This window comes from Ochlerotatus camptorhynchus, unplaced genomic scaffold (genome assembly GCF_037179485.1).
Source record: "Ochlerotatus camptorhynchus isolate MF236.1 unplaced genomic scaffold, CSIRO-AGI_Acam_v1.1 ptg000234l, whole genome shotgun sequence".
Lineage (NCBI taxonomy): Eukaryota > Metazoa > Arthropoda > Insecta > Diptera > Culicidae > Ochlerotatus > Ochlerotatus camptorhynchus.
In genome coordinates this window covers 602,880-620,172 of record NW_027040724.1, presented here as the reverse complement: position 1 = coordinate 620,172, position 17,293 = coordinate 602,880, and the positions used below count along the sequence as shown (strand labels likewise).

Here is a 17,293-nt window from a genome sequence, read left to right as displayed (position 1 = left end):
GCTTGTAACGTACCGCAACTATAGGAGCGTTTACCATAAATATTCAGATTATGAATATTATTTAAAATACCAAAATGCCATCGACATTCGTCAAAATGGCCTTGACAGACAAAATAACACGTAATAGTCTTGAAAATCGCTTCGAACTACTAAACTTGTCATAATTTACCGAAAAATGATATAAAGCATGATCCACTTAAAATCTGAACCCAGAAGTTATGTTATACCAGTTCCCTTAGTGATCGATTTTTCCCCATTGCAGTGAAGTGATATCATATACCTAAATCCACATCTAATTCGTCCCATAAACCCTCACGCACGTATTCATGCAAATCGCGGTTATTTATTGACACCGGAGGGTTAATATAGCATCCCTTTTCACGCTTAACCGAATCCGGTTCAAACGGAACACTCTGTTCTTTCGGATTCAGGGTCAACCTATTGCTCCTCTAGATACCTACTACATGTATGGGAAAAGGGACCGATTTCTTTGGCTGAATTAATGAAGATTTAATTTTGTTCGCACATGGCAAAATATAATTTATTCTCAGTCTTGTTCAAAATACATGGTATCAAATACACACGCACACTGCATTCTACGGATTCGTTTGAATTGAATTTATGTCTTCTGGGCACACCAACTGCAAATAAAACCTTCCAGGTAGATAAATTACATCTGAATTTTGAACGTCTTTTTCGCTTTAAAATATAAACTATTTACACACAATTTACAAACACCCAGTCTTCCGTCTCTGAACTTAAGCACGAATCTAAACCATAAATAACACAGTCAATCTTCTACACAGCTAGCGGTTCCGTTCAATCTTCTCATCGATGGGAAGATTGGATTTTCTCATTCTCCACCATGCAAATTTGAACCTTGAATAAACCGCTATCACTGTCGGATTTGATATCATCTGACCAGCCGGAAATAGCTTCTCTTTTCGTCGTCGGATCTGACAACAGTCCTGCAGAGCTAGTAGCAGGTACAGTAGTGGCAGCAGAAGCATCAACGGCCGTCCCTCGTCCGACAAAGTTGTAATGAATTTCCTCGAAAATGGTGACATTGAGCCAATTTTGCGGACGTGATTCAAAGAATTTAGCCACGGACGGTGGATGGATGCTGTTGTTGCTGTAAGCTGGCGAAGATTTCCTCGCTGCTGCTGCTGGCTCATATCCATCGCGAGTCTGCTGATGCTGTCGGGTGAGATGGCGGACTGCGTCTTCGTAACTTGGCAGACCGGATGCGATCGTGTAGGAGGGTAGTGTCTCGATGTCGTACGCTGGAGGCGCCTCGATATCCATGCTTGCCATGGTCTGGCAGGTGGCCATGGAAACTGGAAGGAGAAGAGTGAGAGGATAGTAATCATTAACAGAGCTCCTAGATATTTTGTTGCTCAGGAATGATGTAGAACATTTGCTGATTTGCATTTTGTAGGTAGATTTCAGCCAGCATCCAAATCTCGCATCATAACTAGGTGTCTTTTGAGAGATGTTGATGCAATTGGAAAACATGTGGAAAGCAAATAATAATAGTAAGAATGGGAAAATTGTGTGGGAGCATTAAATAAATACACTGAATTATGTGTTTACGTGTTTTTCATTCTTTCAGTTTAGTCCTCATTTAGAATGAGTACAGACATTCCATTACCACCATATCTATTTCTTTGAATTTTTATCTGAATTTTTTTTCAAGTTCCAAAAACAGAATTGAGTGTTTAAAATCTGATAAATTCCGTCTGGAGCTTCAAGTCAGAGGCTTACTGAGGGCTTACTGCGCTCTTGGAAATCTTTTGAAACGATGCTCCCCCAAAGTCCCAACATCGAAACCAGATGCAAACAAAATAGAGATTCTTCAATTTTCCAGGAAAACAGTGATGTCACCTAAAGCAATTATTTGGAACGAAATCAATAAACATTGAAACATAAAAAATGCATATGCGTTTTAGATTCATTTTCAATCAATGTACGTGGATTTATAAATGTTCACTGATGGGAGATGATTATGAGTGTTTTTTCTTCTCATATTACTGCATTTTGCAACCATCCCTTCACGACTGAATATATTACATTGGTTTCCCAAGAAACCGCAACACGAATCATAAGTTTTCATCGTTTTCCAGAAAATTATTAGGAGCAGGAAGTAACTTGAGCAAATGGATCCAAAATAACTATGAGGTTTTCATCGTGCAATAAACATGATATAATTCCGCAATTTTCCAATTTATTAGAATTGATGAAACAAACGACAACTTCCTCATAACAACGTTTAATTTAGTTAACAAGTTTTTTTTTCTAAAAATCAGTCGTATTATGAAGGAAATATTTCAAACATCAACATAATTATTTTCATCAAGTCATAAATACTGTCGATGATGCAGTTACGTTCGAATTTGATTATCGAACTATCACTTAGAGGCTGAACAGAGTGCCTATAAGTAAAGTGAAGACATGTCAAAGTTGGAACAGCCGATTATCTATCAACGGTTTGGAAAACTGCATTCCAATCGAGCATAAGACCTGTCCAATGTATTAGTCAAACGCTGAGGCTGAACAATTGATTATCAGCATAGTTTATTTGCGTACAGATGTCGCTAGTTAAAAAAATACGCCGATATTTGTGAGCAGAAAGCCGGAAAATGATGATTTTTACCAAATATATTTGCTGCACTTAATACCTTTAATTTTAACCAAAATGGTCACCAAATATTTTTTTCTGTTTTCACTTGTAAAATTTATATTTTTGCAAAAAATTCGAATACATTACTACTTTTAATCCCTTCTTCCACATAGCAAGGTGGCACCATGCTATGAGTAGTTGTGAGAGCTTACGGTAATCTATTTTCACTCCATGTCCTAGAAAACAGGTATGATATTGCCCATTTGACTGAAAACTAAAGCCCTCTAGTTAAAGTATGGACGACTGTCACCACAAAACTAAAAAAAGCTGTTTCAATCGAGCAAAGCGGTGCATTTTGACTAAAAACACTTTATACAAAGACTTGCGAAGATTTGTTTTATGCAGCCAAACGAGCTGTCAAAAAGTGCAGCCAAACGAACATGTAAGATTCGATGGTTCGGTAAGGGGGAAGCATTGTTATCCAGATTTAACATTTTCGAATAGGTAACTTAAAATGGAAAATAAAGAAAAATGCTGCAAACATGTTTTTGTTGTTCCATGCCGATTTTAATTCAATCTTTCTTTCATTAAGCGTTAAAATCTAGTGAAACTTCAATCAATTGTGTATATTTTAAATATTGTCATTCATATGGCCATAGACTTGCTGTCATGTCGTTTGTCTCGAGGAAAAATTTGCCGGCTTACTCGTAAGCGGAATTGAATATATCGTCTGATGATTTTTTCTTTCATCTTGTGACATTCTGGCAAGTGTGGTGCTGATACTACTTTCATCATCAGGTTATAATATTTCAACTCTAGATTTTTTTTCTACGATATCAAAACAAACATTATCAAGCGTTCATGTGAAGTTTGCATGATTTGCAGTGAGGCCAGTTTTTAAGTAGCTTTTGTTGTTATTTTCGCTGGTTGCTAGTTCTACTGCTTTTACATCCGCAAGTCTTTGTATAAAGTGTTTTTAATTTTGACGGTTCGATTGGAACAACTTTTGGCAGACGTCCATACTTTTACTGTAGGTCTTTACTAACAACCGGTGCAAAGTTTTGGCTGGCAGCAGTTGTTTTCTCAATTCGCAAGTGTAAAGAGCAACACACAGTACATCCGGATTTGATCCGTTGCTGAAAATCTGACAGCTACACAAAAGATTTAGCTGTCAATTTGTGGCAACGTCAATTAAATCTGGATGAATTATGCAGTGCACAGCTCACTCGCGACTCCAAATTAGGTAATGGTAAGAATTTGTTGGGATATTTTTTTCTCGTTTACACTAACAATTTTGGTTTTATGATAGTATTGTAGACCATGATTTGGACTCGAAGAATGCTTTAAAGGCTTTGATAAACCTTGAAATGTGACGGAGGCGTGAGAGTTTCCCACCTAATAAAATATCCTGAGTTCGGCTCTGGGTCCAGATGGAGTCACCTCCTTGGTGTTGGTGTTATGATTAGCATTTAGGTGGCGGAACAGACACTGTCCGAAAAATAAACAAAGAAAATAAAGCCATGCTACTAAGTAGAAGGGGCAATCGAGTAAAGTGGGATAATAGTATGCAGGCTTCAAATGTACGCACTAGTCCGTACGTTTGAACGATAGTATATTCGTTTCAACGACTTTCGGCTCCGTGAAGTTTTATTAAGGCAATTGAGCCTTACCAAATGAAGGAATTTAGAAAAAACAGCAGCAGCTCCACCGTGTACTAAAATAGAAATCTCTACTGCATAAACGGGTTCGGAAGTGACTATTTCTGATAAAGAATGAAAAACCTTTTTTTGAAACCAGAAACACTCTACAGTACACCTTCCATGCCACCATTCCTCTACGGCAGCAGCACGCAGTAATTTGTTGTCTTATCTTACTACTCCTTTCTTTTCTTGTTATTATAATTTCTTTTTCGGCACACTCTCAAAGCAGACGCCCGGTAATGGAACACGAAAAGTGGAGATAAATATTTAGATTAAAGCCACCGGACCCAGCCACATGAACCTCATCATGTCGTCGGTTGTAGCATGAAAGTCGGTTGCCAGTCCTTTTGAAACACATGTTTAAGTGTACAGCATCAAACCAGCGTGCTCTTCTGATGTGAATAAAGAAAATGCAAAATCCCTCGTTCCGAATTTTGCAGTTTCATAATCCATTTGAATCGGGAACGGATCCGTCTTCTGATTCCAATTCCGCACCTTATTTTCTCTGTACTATTGGAAAGTGATATATGACATGCATGTAAAAATATTTCTTATTTCATCTGCTTAACAGTAGTGTATTCCATGGGAGCAGCAAAACCACACACTCCGACGGTGCTCATTTGCCAAGAGCAACGAGGGTGAAATGAGTGATATTGGTTCCGTTGGTTTGCCATACGAAGTTATGTACCTTCCTACGTGCATACATGTTATATGCATTGTTAAAGCGAGAAAGAGAGTGAGGGGTTGCAAATATGAGCGTTCCTTTAGCCCGTATATCCTTTTTCCAAAGTGAAACCCATTCGGTGCACATGTCGGCACAGACAGGCGGCAATCGGGGGTGGTCGATCTTTTATGCATGAGAGAGCAGCCTGACAAGGTTGGATGTAACCATAAGCAACGCAGCATTACATCAGATTACAATGCATGTCTTGGCGGTTTCCATTTTTTTCTACTGCCCTGCTTCATATGGATATCATGCAAGGAAACAACAACAAGGGATGCCATGCAGAGTGTATCCGATTCCTGGTAATAATATCGGTATTTGGGCACGGAATGTCAATATTGTGGGCTTATCGGTGGGGTGTTGAAATTGTATAATCAACGTTTAGCTTATCTAATGGCCAATGACAAACGAAACGAGGGTCAGCTGTTGATTGGAAATATAATTTGATTGCATTTTTATGTAATATATAATATATTATAGGTATATATTTGACTGATAGTTTAATGCTTGATGGTTTAAGATCAGAGATTCGATTGTTTGCACATTTATTTGCCGTACTTAATTCTAAAATTGATTCCAGACAAGCACTCCAGCTAGAACTATTTTTCTGTAGGTGCTCGAAACGAACTTTTGTCCCACCGGTGCACAGTGGCACGAATATGAATAAAGACGGTCAAAAATATTTTCTACCCTTTTTCGACGTTTTAGAGACTGGTTGTCTTGGAAGAAGTTGCTCAAAATTATATCTCGCATCTTTTGAAATACACACCTGAATAATCTTTAAGCTAGTATTACACATCCAAATTCTAACTTTTTCCAGTTACGAGATAATGGTTCCATGTCTTCCACAAAGTTGCAGAGCAGTTGATTTCATGAACATTTGCTAAAGACACCAAATTTCTACATCATAACTCTGTAGAGCTATAATAGATTTTCTCTTAAGACTACCTTAATATTGGTTTTTTGAGTTAATTAGTGCTTTTTTCAAATTTGATCAATTTATTATGTTCTAAAAAATTGTTGGCATCATTAAAATATACAAATTTGCTGAATACACCAATGCTTTTCATTGACATCTATGTGATATACAGCCCATCAAGCGTTTTTGTGACGTCATATTCAACGGCTCGAAAAGAGGGTGGGCGGGCCCTGGCGGGGTCTAAAACTGGTTGTATTTTGAAGATTACCTTATAAAATAGTACTTCTGAAAATTTCAGCGTTGGGTACTGAGGGGTACCTAGTCAAATCTCGATTCGAAAATGTCAATATTATATACAGCCCATCGGACGGTTTTGTGACGCCATATTGAACGGCCCGAAAATATGGGAGGCGGCCCCTGGCAGGGTTTAAAACCGATTGAATTTCGAAGATAACATTATAAAATAGTACTCCTGAAAAGTTCAGTGCTGGGTTTCCAGGGTCATCTAGTCAAATCTCGAGTCGAAATAGTCAATGTTATATGTACCTCATCATGCGTTTTTGTGACGTCATATTCAATGGCTCGAAAATAGGGTTGGCGGGCCCTGATGTAGTCGAAAACTGATTTTATTTGGAAGATCATCTTATAAAATAGTACTCCTTTTTTTTTTTTTTTTTTTTTTTAACTCTTTATTTGTTCCAAATTCAAAATAAATTACATTTCATTTTTAACCTAGGTGCTCCAGTTACTACAGTAACTTACCAGCCTTAATTGTTATGATATATATCTAAGTATTTTTACATTGTTCCTGTCTTGGCAATTCAGTATTTTAAACAGGTTTTTTAAACCTGCATGTCAGTATAACAATTGATAGCTTAAAACTAAATAACTAAAACTAAATCTTATCTAAGTATAAAGGGAATTAATCGTTGCAATTGAGGATTGTAACGATTTTTGCCGGAAATTATTAATTATTTTGTTGGACATTTGTGCTAAAGTCTCAACATTCGAAATTCTATGTACTTCGGTAGTACTGTACCAGGGAGGCAACTTCAAAATCATCTTCAGAATTTTGTTCTGAATCCTTTGAAGTGCTTTTTTCCTGGTAGTGCAACAACTAGACCATATTGGCACAGCGTAAAGCATGGCCGGTCTAAAAACTTGTTTAAATATTAGAAGTTTATTCGTCAGGCAAAGTTTGGATTTCCTGTTTATAAGAGGATACAAACATTTTATATATTTGTTACATTTGGCTTGAATGCCCTCAATGTGATCTTTAAAAGTTAATTTATGGTCAAGTATTAATCCAATATATTTCACTTGGGTTGACCAGGAAATTGGAACTCCGTTCATAGTGACTATGTGACTACTACTAGGTTTCAAAAAGGAAGCCCTGGGCTTATGTGGAAATATTATAAGTTGAGTTTTGGAAGCGTTGGGAGAAATCTTCCATTTTTGTAAATAAGAAGAGAAAATATCTAAACTTTTCTGAAGTCTGCTGCAAATAACACGGAGACTTCTTCCTTTAGCGGAAATGCCTGTGTCATCAGCGAACAAAGATTTGTGGCAACCCTGAGGCAAATCAGGGAGGTCCGAAGTGAAAATGTTATACAATATAGGCCCAAGAATGCTACCCTGAGGAACTCCTGCCCTAACAGGTAGCCGATTAGATTTGGAATTTTGATAATTTACTTGAAGAGTTCTGTCAGTTAAATAATTTTGAACTAATTTCATAATGTAAAGTGGAAAATTAAACTTTTTCAATTTAGCAATCAAACCTTCATGCCAAACACTGTCGAATGCTTTTTCTATGTCTAGAAGAGCAACTCCAGTTGAGTGGCCTTCAGATTTGTTTGAACGAATTAAATTGGTAACTCTCAAGAGTTGATGAGTAGTTGAATGCCCATGGCGAAATCCAAACTGCTCATCTGCAAAAATTGAGTTCGTGTTGATGTGAAACATCATTCTATTCAAAATTATTTTTTCAAAAAGTTTACTTATTGAAGAAAGCAAACTTATTGGACGGTAGCTAGAAGCTTCAGCTGGATTTTTATCCGGCTTCAAAATTGGAACAACTTTTGCATTTTTCCATTTATCAGGAAAGTATGCCAAATGGAAACATCTGTTAAATAATTTTACCAGGAAAGACAAGGTACTCTCTGGGAGTTTTTTGATGAGGATATAGAAAATACCATCATCACCTGGAGCTTTCATATTTTGAAATTTTTTGGTTATAGACCTTACTTCGTCCAAATCAGTCCCCCAGGAATCATCAAAAATATTTTCCCGAGAGAAAATATTCAGAAAATCCCGAGTAACCTGATTCTCAATAGGACTAGTAAGACCCAAACTGAAATTATGGGAACTCTCGAATTGCTTAGCAAGTTTCTGAGCTTTTTCCAAATTTGTGATCAAAATTTTACCACCTTCTTTAAGCGCTGGAATTGGCTTTTGAGGTTTTTTCAAAATTTTTGTGAGTTTCCAAAAGGGTTTGGAACTCGGGTCTAATTTAGAAACATTATTTTCAAAAGTTTTGTTCCTCAGGGCAGAGAATCGCTTTTTAATTTGTTTTTGCAAATCCCGCCAGATAACTTTCATGGCAGGATCGCGTGTTCTTTGAAATTGTCTCCTACGGACATTTTTAAGACGGATCAAGAGCTGAAGATCATCGTCTATTATAATTGAATCGAATTTAACCTCGCATTTTGGTACTGAGGCAGCTCTTGCTTCAACTATAGAAGTAGTCAGAGATTCAAGAGCATAATTAATTTCATCTTTGGTTTGCAAAGGAATGTTTGGATCGAAGTTATATTCCATAAATGTTCGATATTGCTCCCAATCAGCCCTATGGTAATTGAAAGTAAAGCTGTTGGGATTGGAAATTATTTCTTGGGATATTTCAAAAGTTATTGGAAGGTGATCAGAACCGAAGTCAGCATGGGTAACCAATTGGCTACAAAGTTGACATGAATCAGTTAAGACCAAATCAATAGTTGAGGGATTTCTTGCAGAAGAAAAGCATGTTGGGCTGTTTGGATATTGAATAGTGTAATAACCTGCAGAACAATCATCAAACAGAATATTACCATTGGAATTGCTTTGAGCATTATTCCATGAGCGGTGTTTTGCATTAAAATCACCAATAATGAAGAATTTAGACCTATGACGGGTAAGTTTCTGGAGGTCACCCTTGAGAAAATTCTTTTTCTGGCCTACGCACTGGAATGGCAAATAGGCAGCTATAAACGTAAGTTGTCCAAATTTTGTTTCAACAGAAACTCCCAAAGTTTCAAAAACTTTGGTTTCAAATGAAGAAAGAATTTTATGCTTGATTCGTCTATGAATAATGATGGCAACGCCACCACAGGGTCCATCAAGACGATCATTTCTATAAATCAAGTAATTTGCGTCCTTCTTAACCTTATGGTCAGGTTTAAGGAACGTTTCAGTTATAACGGCAATATGCACGTTATGAACTCTCAAAAAATTAAATAGCTCGTCTTCATTATCTTTAAGAGATCGAGCGTTCCAATTTAAAATGTTTAAAGCTTTAAAATCCATTACTGAATTTTAAAGTCATGACAATATTATTAGCAAATTTTACTCCAGTTTGAATAGCATCAAACATGGAGTTAGATTTAAGCATATCAGAAATCATGTCAATTAATGAATTCTGTAAAAATTCCATTTTAGGGGCAGTAATGCTTCCTAAGTCAAAATTGTCAAAATTTCCGTTAGAACGTTGGTTAGTATTTTGATTTCTACCCGCTGCAATAGCAGCATAGGTAGCTCCATTAACTCGCTGAACATTGTTAGCAGCGAGGGGAGTAGGTACAGATGAAACATTTGAAGCAGGGGTGATATTTGTACCTACGGGTACGAATGTAGAATTTGTTCCTCGCTGACCGTTGTTAACAGCAGAGGAATTTGTACCTGGTCGGAAACGTGGAGCGTTTCCTACCTGTCGGTTAGAACGAGATTGTAGGATCGCTTTGCGAGTCTTACATTCCCAAAAATTGGATTTGTGGTTTTCACCACAATTTGAACATTTAAATTTCTTAGGATCTTCCTTCACAGGACAGTCGTCCTTTGCGTGAGAGGAATCACCACAATTCATGCATTTAGCTGGCATGTAGCAATTTTTAGTTCCGTGACCCCATCCCTGGCACTTACGGCACTGGGTGAGGTTTTGGAAATTTCCTCCAGTCTTCCTGAAGTGTTCCCACTTCACTCGGACATGGAGCATAAGGCTAGCTTTTTCTAAGGCCTTAAGGTTGTTTAGTTCACTAGACTTGAAGTGAACTAAATAAAAATCATTAGAAATCCCGTTGCGTGAATCGCCAGGACGGGATTTCATTTTCATTTTGATTACTTGGAGTGGCACAACTCCAAGTAATTTTGCCAGTTCATCTTTGATCTGATCCAGGGATTCACCACTGGGCAGTCCTTTCATGACAACCTTGAACACACGTTCAGTTTTGGTGTCGTAAGTAAAAAATTTGTGCTTCTTCTCAGTAAGATACTTGAGAAGACATTTAAATCCGTCCAAGGTTTCAGCCAATACACGGCATTCACCCCGACGTCCAATTTGTAGTGAAAACTTAACTTTCACGAAATTCAAAAGTTCCATGCGAAGAGCATGGAAATCGGTAGTGGTTATCACAATAGGGGGAATCTTTTCCTTCTTGGCATTAAGCCGGGAAAGTTTACTAGAATTTTTCTTGGATGATGGATCATTCTCATCATCCGTGAGCAAATCAAATTGATTACTCAAATTAATTTCATCAGAAGGGGGGTCAAGAGTTTGCCCCTTTCTTTTGCGTTTAGGCGCCATGGCGGCAGTAAATTTTTATCCAAATCGACTTCCAAGCAGATTACTATAAGAATCTGAAGGATCGAAGAGGAATTTTCCAAATCGATATCCAAGAAGGATTACCTCGGGTAGGGTCCAAACAAGGATCGAAGAGGAATAAGAGTTGAACAAGGTAGAAAATTTTTACAGGTTGAGCACTGAAAAGTGCTGTTTAAATTTGTTGTAGCTTTAGGTAGTAATAACACTTCTTTAAGCAAAAAGCAAATAGATCCGCACGGCAAGAGAGCACGATGCGGACTGATAAAATAGTACTCCTGAAAATTTGAGCCTTGGGTACCGAGGGGTACCTAGTCAAATCTCGTTTATATATATTTAGTACAAGTTATAAACCAATGTGTGCTACGAGTGTGCTACTTACTCATGATAAAATTTACAACTATATAAAAAATGCATTATCTTGAAATATAATCAATGGGTTTGTTCATCAACTGTATATTCTGAACTTTGATATTTTGAGTATGCCAATATTGAAAAAAATATGTTTTAATTACTCCTTACCTGACTATCTTCGATAATATTTCCGTGAATCTTCTCCGCCCACACTTTGAACAATTCCATCCGACAAAGATTGAATGAATTCATTTTGAACCACAACTTCAATACAAGTTGTTCGTGAAAAAAATCACACCTAGATAATTAAATAAACCCTATCGCTCTTTGCTATCGCCAAAACGTCAAGCACAAAATAGTCATCTGCAGCAGCGTACAGCGATGTGCACGCGGGAATTTCAAACATCTGTTGTGAAGTCACGTTCTATGTTCTGAAAAGAGGGTGGGGTGGGTAGGTCCAAAGTTGGAACCGTAGTCAGAATTTTATCATTTAATCTAGTTTTATTGAAAGTTATACCGATAGGTATTGCGAATATTTTAGTCCATATTGTATATAATAAAGGGCAAGGAATATACCAATATTATTAGCTTGCATTATAATATTTGCAACTATCAACATATGAGTATCAATATTGCAATGAATGTGCATATCAATGAAGGTACACTGAATAACAAACAAATTAAGAACAAACCCATTAAATACATCTCCAGATTAAGCTTAATAATTTAAATAATTTGCAAGTTCAAACATGTGTAGGTTAAAATAATTGATTCATAGCTCAATACCCAACGCTGAATTTTTCAGGAGCACTATTTTATAATGTAATCTTAAAAATTCAATCGGTTTTAAACCCTGCCAGGGGCCGCCTACCATCTTTTCGGGCCGTTCAATATATCGTCACAAAACCGTCCGATGGGCTGTATATAATATTGCCATTTTCGAATCGAGATTTGGCTAGGTACCCCTCAGTACCCAACGCTGAAATTTTCAGAAGTACTATTTTATAAGGTAATCTTCAAAATACAACCAGTTTTAGACCCCGCCAAGGCCCGCCCACCCTCTTTTCGAGCCGTTGAATATGACGTCACAAAAACGCTTGATGGGCTGTATATCACATAGATGTCAATGAAAAACATTGGTGTATTCAGCAAAGTTGTATATTTTAATGATGCCAACAATTTTTTAGAACATAAAAAATTGATCAAATTTGAAAAAAGCACTAATTAACTCAAAAAACCAATATTAAGGTAGTCTTAAGAGAAAATCTATTATAGCTCTACAGAGTTATGATGTAGAAATTTGGTGTCTTTAGCAAATGTTCATGAAATCAACTGCTCTGCAACTTTGTGGAAGCCATGGAACCATTATCTCGTAACTGGAAAAAGTTAGAATTTGGATGTGTAATACTAGCTTAAAGATTATTCAGGTGTGTATTTCAAAAGATGCGAGATATAATTTTGAGCAACTTCTTCCAAGACAGCCAGTCTCTAAAACGTCGAAAAAGGGTAGAAAATATTTTTGACCGTCTTTATTCATATTCGTGCCACTGTGCGGTGTGGGATAAAAGATCAATTCAGCAACGGGGCTTCACTAACTGTTTTTGAGAAACTTTGTCGTTGGAAATCTTAAAATCCACCATGATTGGCAAAAAAATTGGTGAATAGCAAAATATACGCGGTGATAAGTAGCGATTTATGCAATGTTGAGGGTGTTTTTAACACGTGCGTTTGGAGCTAGACTCTGATCACAGTAGGCGGTGCTTGAGATATGACGTGTTTTTCTATTGCCGTTTATTTTTCTGCTGTGAAATTAACAATTTTGGTCAACCAACAATTTTAAACTGTAATTGAGTTTCAAGTGTTCATAAAGTTAGGTTAGACTAGGTTAGCATTATTAGTGAGACTTAGGCTCTGAACCATTTGGTGGATTATTTTAACTTTTGGTTAAAATTTGACAGATGGAAAGTTATCGATTAACCCTGCTATCCGAGCATGGTTATTTCTGACAGACAAGAAGTTAAATTTTGACAACCGTGGCTTGAAAACCGGTCGAGCGACAGCACAGGGATTTTCGAACATAGAAAATAACTTTCGAAATGTCACTTTTAACCACGAGTTAAATTTAACTCGGCAAATGGTTCACAGCCTTACAGTCGTGGGCTGGTTTGTACCTTAGTGAATTGGATGTTTTGATATGTGCAGTTTAGTGATTTAGTGCAACTGAAAGTCACATTTTGACAACCAATTTATACCGAATTTGGTTTTGTTCCAGTTCCAACTTGGATCAGGTATCAATATCCCTTGATTTGTTGTCCGTCGATCTTGTTTTCCGTCGATCTAGTTTTCCGTTGATCTTATTTTCCGTCGATCTTATTTTCCGTGCTGAGCACCAATGTTACCGACGCCAGGGAGGCGCAGCTCCCAAATCTGAACCCTACCTATCGACCCATCAAGTCATGAACCGGGAACCAACGGCTTTACCGAAGGAAGGCGTTATCAGAGATGATATGGCTCAAAACATTCCGACGGCACCGACTGGGATTGAACCCAGGCCTGTTGGGGTGAGAGGCAATCACGCTTACCACTACACCATCGGCGCCGCTCAGATAGAACATTATTTTGATATTAAACTGGCTCTAAATACCTGCCAATCAGGGTATTGAAAAACAGAGAGCACAAGCAAAAATATAGACAAATTTCTAGCGGGGATTGTCATGACAAAATTTCTATCGAACCGGCTGTTGTCCAATAAATTGAGCTGAATTTTGTATGTGATTAGTGTCAATCATATAGTAGTCATCTAAATGAAATTAGCTCAATTGGATGAAGGTCAGTCGAGGTGGGTGGACTGCACCATTCAAGAACATGTAAATCAATCGGGAAATTTTTGTCATGTATGCCATTGGATCCGATCAACCAATTTCAACATTGTTGGTTTACTGACCCATAATTATTTGGCTTGTATATTATATGTCATTTTGTCATGATAAAGGCATTTTTAATTCCCTGGTGCCAGGATCACAGGAGTAATTTTGAATGTAAGAATAATCTTTAAGCTGAAACCTTTCGAAAGCATCATCAATTGTTAGGTTTTTTTTTTGAAAACCTGTCTTTGAAGGGAAATTTACTGCCCCGAAAATATTTTTAATGTATTAAATTTGTTTTTAACTACTTCAATCTTGTAAATGGGAGACGAACCAGCCCAGGGCTGAAAGTCTCTTTAATAATGATTTTAAAAAATCTTGTAAACATGACTAATTCATTCGAGTTGTACTGATTTAGTTATTTTATAAACAATCAATATTTTTGCATTCAAAATGTTTTCATGTTACTTCATACGTTAAGTTTACGATATACGATTTTCAGATAGAATTTCCAACCAACTCCCAATATTTTTGATTTATAGGAATGATTCCTTCTTTTGAACATGACCAGTTTTTTCAGTTTGTTTCATGATTAAAATCCAGCGAAATGACCCATTCGGCGAAATGACCCATTCGGTGAAATGACACATTCCGCGAAATTACCCATTCGGCGAAACTGGGCTGGTTGAAGAAGAGCTGGAAAATAATCATGAGTGGAGCCTCCACGCTTTTCGGGGATTCTTGTTTCCTCTTCCCATGGCAGTTGTGGCGATGCTGAGGCAGCAGTGCAATAGATTGGAATCAGGCTTGTACAATATCATGACGGTTATCATATGAAATTTTGAATGACGGTCTTCGAATGTCGAAGACCATCAAGGTGGAAAACGCTCACATATATTGTATTTTACAAGACCATCAGTAAGCAGCTGAATCCTGCAGAGCAGAGGACGATGGGGAAAGACGGCCACCCTGAGTAAATTATAAAGCAGTAGTTGTTACAGCCTGTATCGGGATTTGATGTACCTCAAAAAATCTATTACATTCAATGTTAGTTGCATTTCCTATCATCCTCCGCAGCGAATACCGCAGAGAATGATGTAAGTTGACCTCGCAGACAATGTAATGGATTTTTATCTTTTTTATTTCGTGTTCTGTCTACGTTTTCGACCACTAAGGTTTTTATTTATAATATTCTGGAAGGACGCACACACATGCTTCGCTTCTCTTCAATTTCCGTTCAGCAGAAGCTTTCGCGAAATCAAATTATCATACTTTGAGCGCTTCTTATTAGCATTTGGCCTATCCATGTTCCGACGCATGGAGAGAGCAATTGAGATAGGTCTGATAATTGCAACGTTCGTGGTTTGAGGCCAGTCGGTAACCTTTTTTTCTCTCACTTATACACACTCCAATTTTTTCGGTCTCCAATTTTCTTGCATTGAACCGCAGCTCGGTATATCTCATCCTCCGTTCATGTGATCTCCACTAACATCCTGCGATGATGAATCCCACATATGTAATTGTAAGCAAATCTTACATCCACCGGTTGGGTGTAGGATTGAACTGAGTGAATTTCTTCAGGATTTTTTTTTTCAAATTACACTTGTACATCTGTTATCAGAACGAATTCGAACCACAATATAGACACTGGGGCCATGGGGGTTCTTCGTAAGATCCAAAACATCAGTAAAAATGGCCAATTTATGAAACCTTACAATATGGGTTTCCTCAAAATGGGGTATCTTCAGATAATTTACGTGTACACGTACTGTGCAACTTCCTAGATAATCAGATAGGATATACTGTAGGCAATATTATAACTTGAACTTAAACCTATCATGCAACCTTGAACTTAAACCTTTCTGCAACCCAAATCGCATAAGAAGTCGGCAGCAAGTTCAATGGCAACCAAATCGAGTGGCTTAGTTCACGTAGCAAACAATACATATATTTTCCCGCATTATAGTATTAAAAATTAAGATCATTGATGGCCACATTGGTTTCACTTGGTCATGTTCCAGGGCTTTCAGGAAAGTGACTAGATTGTGACATGAGCTAAAACCCATTATGCGACACATCTAATCCTTTGAGCCTTCACCATCCAAATCATTGGTGGCCGCATTGGCCCAGCTCGTATTTGCTGTAACCGGAAGCTCCTGGAGAAGTTACATGGATCTAACACAAGCTAAAATCCATCATGCGTAGCTTTTCTGTGCATACTGAAAAACCAATATACAGTTGTTGACAAACAAACTGAACAAATTAAGCCTTGAGCAGCGTATGCGAATATATTAATTTCAAATTAAATTACCGTTTCATCACATACAAGCTGTTACATTTCCTGTGAAAACTTAATTATTCGAGTGCCAAAACCAATACAATAATATTAATCCAACTTCCAGGATAAAAAAATAACAGTGCGGCCCACAACCATAGGCCAAATTAAATCAAAATACTCACCACACTTTTGCCACCTCCGGTATTTGTAGTACAAATAACACGAGCACACGCAAAACAGCCCGGACAGAATCAGAAGCACCATAACGGCGCCTATCCACAGCATGCTCGGATCCACAAGTGGCCCCTCAATTTGACTCTCCCCATAACCACCACCACCACCACCCCCACTGCCAAGGGCCAATCCCCATCCATCAACTCCACCACGTGCTCCGGCGAAATGTTTCAAACTGCTCATCAGACTGAAATCACTCGAGTTTCGATCCCCCTGAACCGGGTTCTCCACTAGTACCCTACCACTTTCCTTACTGCGGTACGGCTCACTGTGCAAATTTTGCCAAAATAGCGTATAATTGTTATCGCGAATCAACTTGTCGAAATCCAAATTGCTTGGCACTTCAAATGTAATGCGCGATTCCATGGTATCCAGCATGACGCGGTGGGCACTAAACCCTTCATAGAAGAGGACAGCAGCAGATACACTTGTTGGGAAATCCCGAGTCCGACACTTGAACTTGAAACACGAGAAGAAAGCACATCCGACCTTCGCGGAGTCCGTTCACCGACTGAACCGTGCAGCATAAGGATGAAAACATCTAAAGCACCGTCGGCTCTCCAGACGATGCGATGCGATGAGCAAGTCTGGGTGGTAGAATGCAGCACCACCACTAGTTATCCAATCAGCTGATTGCCGTTCTACAAGCACGGAGCATAGGATTACATAGGGCGAAGGATCGCACAAAACAGAACAGTAGAACACGGTCAAATGACGTTTGTGTTAGTGAGTGACATGTTGCGCATTCCGA

At 38.0% G+C, this 17,293-nt stretch overlaps 1 protein-coding gene across 1 annotated transcript; it reads right to left on the bottom strand.

Moving 5' to 3' along the window:
• Nucleotides 1-530: 530 nt before the first annotated feature.
• LOC135704336 (protein commissureless 2 homolog) lies at nucleotides 531-17,031 on the bottom strand. Its single transcript, XM_065225771.1, has 2 exons — nucleotides 16,491-17,031; nucleotides 531-1,337 (listed from the first exon to the last, which is right to left on the bottom strand). The coding sequence occupies exons 1-2, from the start codon at nucleotides 16,918-16,920 to the stop codon at nucleotides 829-831; spliced, it is 939 nt and encodes a 312-aa protein (XP_065081843.1). The 5' UTR covers nucleotides 16,921-17,031; the 3' UTR covers nucleotides 531-828.
• Nucleotides 17,032-17,293: the final 262 nt, after the last annotated feature.